The 9317-nt window shown below is 36.4% G+C and overlaps 1 protein-coding gene across 1 annotated transcript; it reads left to right on the top strand.

The window, feature by feature from the left end:
• Positions 1 to 1233: 1233 nt before the first annotated feature.
• Positions 1234 to 4922, top strand: LOC110873650 (probable NAD(P)H dehydrogenase (quinone) FQR1-like 1). Its single transcript, XM_022122632.2, has 4 exons — positions 1234 to 1364; positions 3113 to 3206; positions 4043 to 4305; positions 4512 to 4922. Exons 1-4 carry the CDS (start codon positions 1342 to 1344, stop codon positions 4741 to 4743), a joined length of 612 nt encoding a protein of 203 aa, XP_021978324.1. The 5' UTR covers positions 1234 to 1341; the 3' UTR covers positions 4744 to 4922.
• The last annotated feature ends 4395 nt before the right edge of the window (positions 4923 to 9317 follow it).

Here is a 9317-nt window from a genome sequence, read left to right as displayed (position 1 = left end):
ATGTGGAGAAGGGTGGTAGTTGCGATTCATGGTTCAAGTCGTAGTTGGGGGTTGCGCCGGTTAATAGTACTTATACGAGCGCTTGGAAGAATTGTGTTTCATTTTGGAACAAATACAAGGTTGGAGGAATGGGTTTTAATAATATGATCCGTGGAAAACTAGGGGATGGGGCGCATATTAGATTTTGGTTGGATACGTGGTTATGCACTGAACTGCTGAAAGATAAATTCCCAAACTTGTTCGGTTTGGAAAAAAAACAAAAGGGTCCTGGTGGGTAATCGGGTTTGGCGGAATGGATCTGTTCGTATTTTTTTCTGGGAATGGCGTCGACCACCTGAGACAGCCGAAGAGCTTCATAACAAGCAAGATTTGGAGGTGTTGTTACAGGGGGTTTCCGTGGAAGATAGGAACGATAGTTGGGAGTGGTCTGATGGTACAACTATTAGCTTTACGGTGGCAACGGTTAAAAAATGGATGCGTGGTCCAACTATAATTGCTGACCGGTTTGATTTTACGTGGAGTAAGTGGGTTCCGCTTAAGTGTAACATTTTCATGTGGCGAGCGTTTTTGGATCGCTTGCCCACTAAGATGGCACTGTCAAGAAGAAGCATTCCGGTGGATAATCCTTTTTGTGTTTGGTGCGACAGTAAGGAGGAAACAGTTGAACATTTCTTTATAGGTTGTAGTATTTCAGCGGGCGTGTGGAATGGGATTTCTAGATGGTGCCGGATTCCAGATGTTTTCGCGTTTCATGTTAAGGACTTGGTGGATATGCACGTGTCATGCGGTGCATCGGGGAACAAGAAGTTGGTACTCCACGGGGTTATAATTATTGCGTGTTGGCGCTTGTGGAGGGCAAGGAATGAAAAGGCATTCTCGAGTAAGGAGCCGAAAGTGGTGGAAATGATTGCGGATGTCAAGACTTTTGGTTTTTTATGGTACAAACATAGGTTTAAAGAAAGTGTGGTTGATTCGGAGAGGTGGTGTAATTTTGATTTGATGCAATTTTGGTTGTAATTTTCGGATTTCGGCTTGCTATTTCCGTCTTGAAGATATTTTGTCTTTGTTTGGTGGTTTAATGAAAGTTAATCTAGAAAAAAGCAATCAAAAATGATGGTGAGCGTGATAACAACATGACATCATTACCCACGTATATATTATTCAACCAATACGACGTCGCCTACATGGTCAATCTTCATTAACTCCTGCATTTACTTGCCAGCTGGCCCATTCCCAAACCCGCAGTATAAATAGCCGACGTTAGTGCTCATTGTTATTCAGTCAATTCAATCAATCGTCGTCAAAAGCTTTCACATCTCTGACAGATTAGCGACCACTCTCATGGCTACAAAAGTGTATATTGTGTATGTTTTCTTACTCTCATTTTCACTTATAATGTTCGCCATGTTGATACGTGTTGCTTTTGATTAGGTTTTACGTAATTTGATTCAATCCGTTCTGTTTTTCATTAACGGTTGAATGATCTGTTGCTTGTTGTGGATGAATTTGTGCGATTTAGATCGAGTGATTAGGTTTATCAAAGTAATTTCATGATTATTGATGTGTGTTTAAGTGTGGATTTGAAGAAAAGTAGAATTAGATGTGCTACTAATTTAAGTGCATTGAGTAGTTAATGTTGGCGATGTTGATAGCTGTTGCTTTTGATTAGGTTTTACGTAATTTGATTAAGCTATTTTGTTTTGATGATTAGTTGACCGATCTGTTGCTTGTTGCGGATGAACTTGTATGATTCAGATCGGTTGATTAAGTTTATGAAAGTAATTTTCGGTGCCATTTGAATTTGGAGTGTTGATGATGTCTGTTTAGGTATAATATTGGAGAAACTAGAAGTATATGTGCGCTTTGACGCTTTCTAAGTGCATTGACTGGTGTTATGTATGCAAATTAGGAATAAGATAGGCTTTGGCTATTCACACATGCCTGTTGGCTTTTTACACACACCGAAGGGCAAAGCGCAGCGCTTAGATGTAAAGTCAACAAAGTCAAACCTTGTCTGTTGACCTTCTACCTAAGCGCTGCGCTTTGGCAAAGCACCGCGCTTAGGTGTGTGTTTGTTTTTTGGTGGAAAAAGTGAGGTTTTTGTGGAAAAAGTGGAGTTTTGGTTGAAAAGTTGTAGATTTGTGTTTTATTTTTATAAAACATATATCAAAGTCACATCAGCTCACATCACCTTTTGTTTGAAAAAGAACCCTAAATGCCGCGCTTTGGCCAAAGCGCGGCGCTTCGGGGGGGTGTGGAAATAAGGATGCGTGTGTGAATATCATGATCCATAAGATAACCAAGGCATCTCCTCTTTGATCATTAATGTAGATACAGCCATATAGGTCTTGTCAGTAGTTAATATTTTTTTTATTTTATATAACTGATAGAACTTTGTTTCTGTGTTTCATATGCTGTTAATTATAAATCCCACATAAAAAATTACTGAAATATTAAATAGTAGTCCAGCCAATAGGAATGTATAAGTTATCTTAAGATTTAATGTAGCTCTTTCTAAATGAACAGCGAAGGGGAAATTATGTGGGCTGCATTTTTAGTTGATGTTTCATAAGTAAACTTTGAAACAAGCATTTTGAAATACACAACTTCAAACCTTATTCAAGACAACTTATTTCACTCGCAGCTGTATGAAAACGCTATAAGCTGATAAGCGGTTTTAATAAGCAACCCGATACATCCGTTTAGAAGGAATCCCATGTAATATAATAATTCCCTTAAGTTTTAAGTTGCAACTCTGTGCATTTTATATAATAACAAATGATGAATCCTTTTGTGAATAGTGGCTTTTTTGTGTGTGTCTTTTATGGTTCTTGTTGAACAACAAGAACTATTGACCAGAGATATTTCCGTTTGCAATTCATGGGTATTAAAGAAACTTGGTCTTCAGGCATGTCGAGCAACCTTTAATATCATGTGATCACTTTATTTCGGTATTACAATAATTTAACAAATTGAATACAGTTTTTCGATATAATCGGCTCATTTTGTCCCTATAGCAGCTGCCCAAAAAAAAAACAATTTTAGGAACAAACTTTTGCTTTTGGCCATATCAATGTCTAGGTTACCAACTGTTAGTGTTTTCTTGTGACAGGTACTACTCTATGTATGGACATGTAGAGAAGCTAGCTGAAGAAATCAAGAAAGGAGCTGCATCTGTTGAAGGAGTTGAAGCCAAATTATGGCAGGTAGATATTTTACAGGGCGTTTTCTGAGTGATTATGATAATCTGTTTACAGTGTTCCGCTATAATGGAACTGATTGCAAATCTGATAATCATAGTTTAAATAATCAGTTTAGAGGTGGCCTTAACAAACTGATTCCGATTATCTGATTATTTAGGGGTCATTTTACTTGTTAATTATTAAGTAATCGGAAATTTCCAAATACGAAAACTATTAATCTCCTAACCTTATAATTATACTTTGGTGAAACGCAAAGGTCGTAGAGTAGAAAGTTAGCAACATACTTTTATATGTCATCCGTTTTGGTAATCATATACATATAGTTTTTCGATCCATTTTAGTAATATAAGTTTTAAAACCGGCTAAATTGGTAAGTATAGTGAAAAAAAGAATAACCAAATATGGGCCAACAAAATTTTCCATCATCAGATTTAATTACCAAACAGGGGAAGAAAATCTCTTAACTGCCAAAATGAGTTGCCAAAACATATAAAATATATATATATATGGACCACATTCAAAAGTACACTGCTAGTTTGTGACATTTTTCCTTTGTGTAATGGTCTAATTTGATTATTTGATCACCTGATGACTATGTGTTTTTTATGTGGCATTTTTTACTGGTGATTTGGCTTATTACTAAATTACCAAACTAGTCCATTTTGTGATGACTTGGCTTGCCACGTCATCTTGTTCTACTGGTATATATTTACCAAGACGGACTATCAACCTAACTACGTTGCTATTCTATGACATTAGCCCATTATCCGATTATCGCAACTTCATCTAATGATGAACCTAAGAACAAACCTGATCATTTAATCCTGTCTTTGGTGCAGGTCCCAGAGACATTGCATGAAGATGTGCTTGGAAAAATGAGTGCACCACCAAAGAGCGATGTACCCGTAATCACACCAAATGAACTCTCTGAAGCAGATGGATTTATTTTCGGGTTCCCCACAAGATTGGGTATGATGCCTGCTCAATTCAAAGCCTTTTTTGATTCCACTGGTGGTCTTTGGAGAACCCAACAGCTCGCCGGCAAGCCAGCTGGCATCTTCTATAGCACCGGATCTCAAGGTGGTGGTCAAGAAACTACCGCGTAAGTAATTATTCAGATTTGAAGCCAACTCGCTATCAAAATGGTTATTTACAGTTATAAATTTCATGAAAAAAGTAATATTCTTATAACCATGAGAACCCTTTTATCAAAGATTAACAATTTTTATAACCCTGAGAATCTGTTACCGAAAACAAAATTTATTGATTTATTTTGTTTTAACGTGGTTTTCCATTAATTCCCAACAGTTTGACTGCGATAACTCAACTGGTTCACCATGGAATGATATTTGTACCAATTGGATACACATTCGGGGCTGGCATGTTTGAAATGGAAAAAGTCAAAGGTGGAAGTCCTTACGGTGCAGGAACTTACGCAGCCGATGGGTCTAGACAACCATCTGAACTCGAGCTCGAACAAGCGTTTCACCAGGGAAAATACATTGCCACAGTTGCTAAGAAACTTAAGGGAGTTGCATGATTTCACCATCTCAGAAAATACAAAAAACCATACCATAATCTCAAGATTGTTTGTTTTACCTTTAAAGTTTCATATCTCTATTTTTCTATTATGTGATTGCAAAAGGGTGATTGTTACTTTTATAAAGAGAAAATAATAATATGTTTGTTTACATAAAATCTAAGGCATGTTTTTGGTCAGATTATATATGTAACTTGGTGATTGATTAGTGATTAACTTTTAAACCATCTTTAATAATCTCTATTTAGACACCCAAGGGTAAACCCTATTTAGGGTGGTCGGTATCATTGCGGTATCATTGTGACAAACTTGGCTCCCATGATTCTCATAACTGTCCTATAAAACAAAATCGAACTGATGAAGGAGTCACGGTGATGAAGATAGCGATGATGAATGAAGTTTCTTTTTTATTTTTTTAGTTATAGTTAGAATAAGGTATTCATGTACTATGAACTTTAAGCACTTTAACATTTGGTTAAATTTGAACTTTTGTTTCGCTATTGAGTTTTACGAGTTTATATTTTATTATTTGGTTGTTCTAAAAATATTATGTGCTTGAACTTGTTTTCTTATTCGTTATCAGATTATGTTTGTGTAAATATGTGTTTTACACATGTGTAAGTGTATTTTACACATGTGTAAATATGATGTATTCTTATGTAATGTCTTACAGATGTGTAAATTGTTCACTGTCACTTGTTTTTTTGTGTTTTAATTTTTTCATGTGACATATACGTGTGTAAACTGTATACTGACACTTTTTTTGTTTCTATTTTGCATATGTTCAGTTGTATTACACATTTGCAAATTTTTCACTGTCACTTATGTTCATTTGTTTCTATTGTCTTATGTTCATTTGTATTGCACATGCGTAAGTGCCTATTTTACACATGTGTAAGTGCCTATTTTACACATGTGTAAGTGAGCTGTTTACATATGCGTAATTTGTTAACTGTCACTTATTTATTTTCGGATTACACATTTGTAGTTGAATTACACATGTGTAGACTATTCAATGTCACTTTATTTTTTTTGTTTTACCTATTTGCATGGTATTTACACATGTGTAAAAATTTGTTTACTATTACTTAATTCTTTCTGTTTTGCACATTAGAAGCTAAATTACGCACGTGTAGTTCACTTTCTATTTTACCTATGTGCATAGTATTACACATGTGTAAACTAGTTCATTGTCACTTAATTCTTTTGGTTTTACACAGTTGTAGCTGAATTACACATGTGTAAACTGTTTACTATCAGTTTTTTTTATTTATTTTACCTATGTGAATAGTATTACTGTTGGCCCATGCAATCTGTAGGATCGATGAATCGTCCAAAACGAGTCAATCAGAGTCAGATCTAGTTTCTAGAAAAGCGGAATCAGACTAGAAACCGTCAATCAGTGTTAGAATACGAGTAGAAGAGTAGAAGTCGCTTTAAACATGTTCTTCATTGATATAAAACGTTTTGGTACAAAGAGAATCCGTCAGCACTTCGGTACAAAATTCTCTAGAAAGTTACAAATGAAGAACACTACTAGCCTATTTATAGGCTTGCCAGAAAGCACGAGATAACACATCCCAGACCACACGAACTGGACTACCCACTTCGTGCGACCTGACCTTCCAGGTCGTGCGAACTAGTTACAACACATAAACTTATCATTTTAGCTAGCCTATTACATATAATGACACGACATTGACTGATGACGCAGGCGATAGACATTATGCATCAACAAACTCCCCCTTGGATATTGCCGCAGTCTTCAGTCAGCCTGTCTTCAAAACATTCTTCACAAAGACTTGAAAAATTCTTCCCTTTGCTTCGGCTTTTTCAATAATGCTTTCCTGAGTTGTTCCTTCTCTTTAGCAACTTTCTTTTCTTCCTCAGCTAGCCTTTGCAAACATGTAACTCTAGCAATCCTGTCTTTTTCTTCACGCTCTTCTCTCTCCTTCTCAGCTTTCAGAAACTCTTCTCTTTCAATCTCTCTCCATCTTGATAACCACATATTTTCAGAATTTATACCTTTCTGAAAACATATTGTAACTACCTTCTGAAACTGCAGAGCTTGATCTTTATCTTCTGCTTTATATCCGATCTTGTTCACAAACAGACATTCAATATCCTTTGCAGAACAATTCACTATCCACATCGGATCATACAGATGAATGTATCTGCTTTCATTCCCAATTCGATACACAATTACTGCTTCGGTCGTCATGCAACTATAAACCCAGCATACAAACCCTTCATGAAAATTCTGTTCCATCTTCGGCAATGGAATATTCTTTATAACCCTGGGCTTCTTGATCTTCAGAATTGTTTCTTCAAATCCTGTAACAGGATCTTTCTTCTTGATTTTCTTAGGATAATGTGGGTTCCAGTGACGAAATTCTTTGAATGCTTCAAATCTCATCAAGCCCCATGTTGGCATATCATGAACCCTGACTGGATATGATAACATTCCGACTTTGGGCAACTCTTCAACATCCTACCAAGGCAGAAACATTATATCTTGAATATACTGGAAATATTGAACACCAAATTCTCGTCTAATAGCATAAGCGTTGACTTGTGGTAAATACCCCCAACTTATGATATCACCCAGAGAAACATCTCTATCTCTTCTGTAATACTGCAGTGGTCTTTTGTATTTTCTTTCTGTATCTTTCCTGAACCACTTCTTTCGTTCTTCACGTTGTTCTTCTTTTGGCATTTCACTAAAACTCTTACTCTTACTCTTAACACTTTCAACAACTTTTCTTCTCAATTCATCCTCATTTGCTTGACTGAAAAACTCAGGAAGAGTTGGAAAGCTAGAAGTATCAACATTAACATTCTCAGACTGATCATCATCACTCCAGTCTTCTACTTCCACTTTATCGTAATTATCAGCTTCTTCAACATACTTGTACTGATATTCAGGTTGATGATTGATATTAAATTCGTTCAACTCCTTTTCAAAATCGAAGTTAAACTCATCTTCTTCAACATGCATCATCTTAATGATCTCAGTTATAGTGTAAGTATGCCATATCTCACCTTCCTCTACATCATGTTTAAGACGTAGAATCAAACCTGTACCCTGATCAACAATTTCATCAACCTTTTCAACATCATCATACTCCCCCTTTCCTCCTGCATTTTCTGGTTCTTCATTTGCATCATCTTGAAGATACTCGTCAATATTTTCTTCTTGTGACGCTTCAGTTACTTTTATACCAGAATTACCTTGATCAGCATCATCATTTCTATCATCATCATCATCATCGCTATGAACAGAATATACTTCATCTGCATCATCTTTCAGATTATCATCTTCGTCTTCTTCATCATCTTCATCATTGTCTTTAATCTCACCAGATACTGAAGTTATTGGACAAGGATCTAGAATAGACGATTCTGGAACTTTTGTCGGCTCAGTCAGAACAATTTCCCTTTCTGTCACTTGAACATCCTCTTCAACTGGAACACCTTTACCCTTATCTTTCATTCCGGCTTCCATTTCAGCTTCACGTCTTGCTCTAACTTCCGCAAGTTCTATCTCTTCAAACTTTTGTTCAATCGGCTTTCCAATCAAATCTTCTAACACTTTCTTTAACAAATATTCTTCATGTTCTTTTTTAGCATTTTTGGCTTCTAAATCTTTATTTTTCAACTTGAAGTATTCATTCTGCTCATCCCTTCGAGACTTCTCTTCTTCCAATTCAGCTATTCGAACTTTCAGAATATCTATGTCGGCATGATCAACTTCAATCTTTTTCAACAAAGATGAATTCTCAGATTCAACAGACTTGACACGTTCCTCTAACTTCTTTTTCTCATTTAACACCTCATTCACCTTCTTTTGCAACTCCTTCACAAGATCATCATTTACAAAGCTAAAATCATCAAGCTTTTCAAGAACTGTACTCTCTGGAATATGTGGAAAATTTTCAAAACCAGACGATCCGGGAGTAGTATGAACTAGTGGTTGTGTGGTTGGTGGTGTTTGTTGGATGTGTGGTGAAGTTATTTGAGGTTGTTCATGAATGGGTGATGAAATACGATGTTGTGGTGGTGATTGTGGTAATTGTAAAGGATCAGGTGATGGTTGTTGTGGTGGTGGTGATTTTGGCTGATTTTGTGGTGGTGATGGTGGTTTATTTTGCGGTTCTGGTGGTGGATTTAGTTTCAGCTTGAATTTTAACTTTCGCGCTGCTGGAGTTGTGACACGTTTCCTTGATGTTGATTTCTTTCTGCCTCCTGAAGATGGTGTTTTTTCAACCTGGACATCTTCTGGTGGAACATACGTTTCATCATCATCATCCGAACTCCTCTTTCTCTTCTTTTGTTTCTCTCTATCTTTTGGATCATAGTTTTCTCTGATCCAACGTTCAGTTTCAGCATCAATATCTTCTTCTGCACCAGATGAACTCTTCTTTTCATCATCAACTACTTTCTTACCAGCTGTTTTCTCAGCTTCTAAAGTATCATCAATATCTCTCAATAACTACTCTGTTTCAGGAGTTAACGGATCTTGATCTTTATCAACATTAGCTTCTGTCTCATCAACTTCTGGTTCATCAACCAAC

Source organism: Helianthus annuus, chromosome 8 (assembly GCF_002127325.2).
Source record: "Helianthus annuus cultivar XRQ/B chromosome 8, HanXRQr2.0-SUNRISE, whole genome shotgun sequence".
In the NCBI taxonomy this organism is placed as follows: domain Eukaryota; kingdom Viridiplantae; phylum Streptophyta; class Magnoliopsida; order Asterales; family Asteraceae; genus Helianthus; species Helianthus annuus.
This window is presented reverse-complemented; position numbering and strand designations above follow the sequence as displayed.

Excerpts from the sequence above, each read along its gene's own strand:
- LOC110873650 (XM_022122632.2), top strand. The coding sequence starts at position 1,342 with ATGGCTACAAAAGTGTATATTGT. Across the intron at positions 1,365-3,112 it reads GCTACAAAAGTGTATATTGT|GTACTACTCTATGTATGGAC; the intron begins GTATGTTTTCTT and ends TTCTTGTGACAG. Across the intron at positions 4,306-4,511 it reads GGTGGTCAAGAAACTACCGC|TTTGACTGCGATAACTCAAC; the intron begins GTAAGTAATTAT and ends AATTCCCAACAG.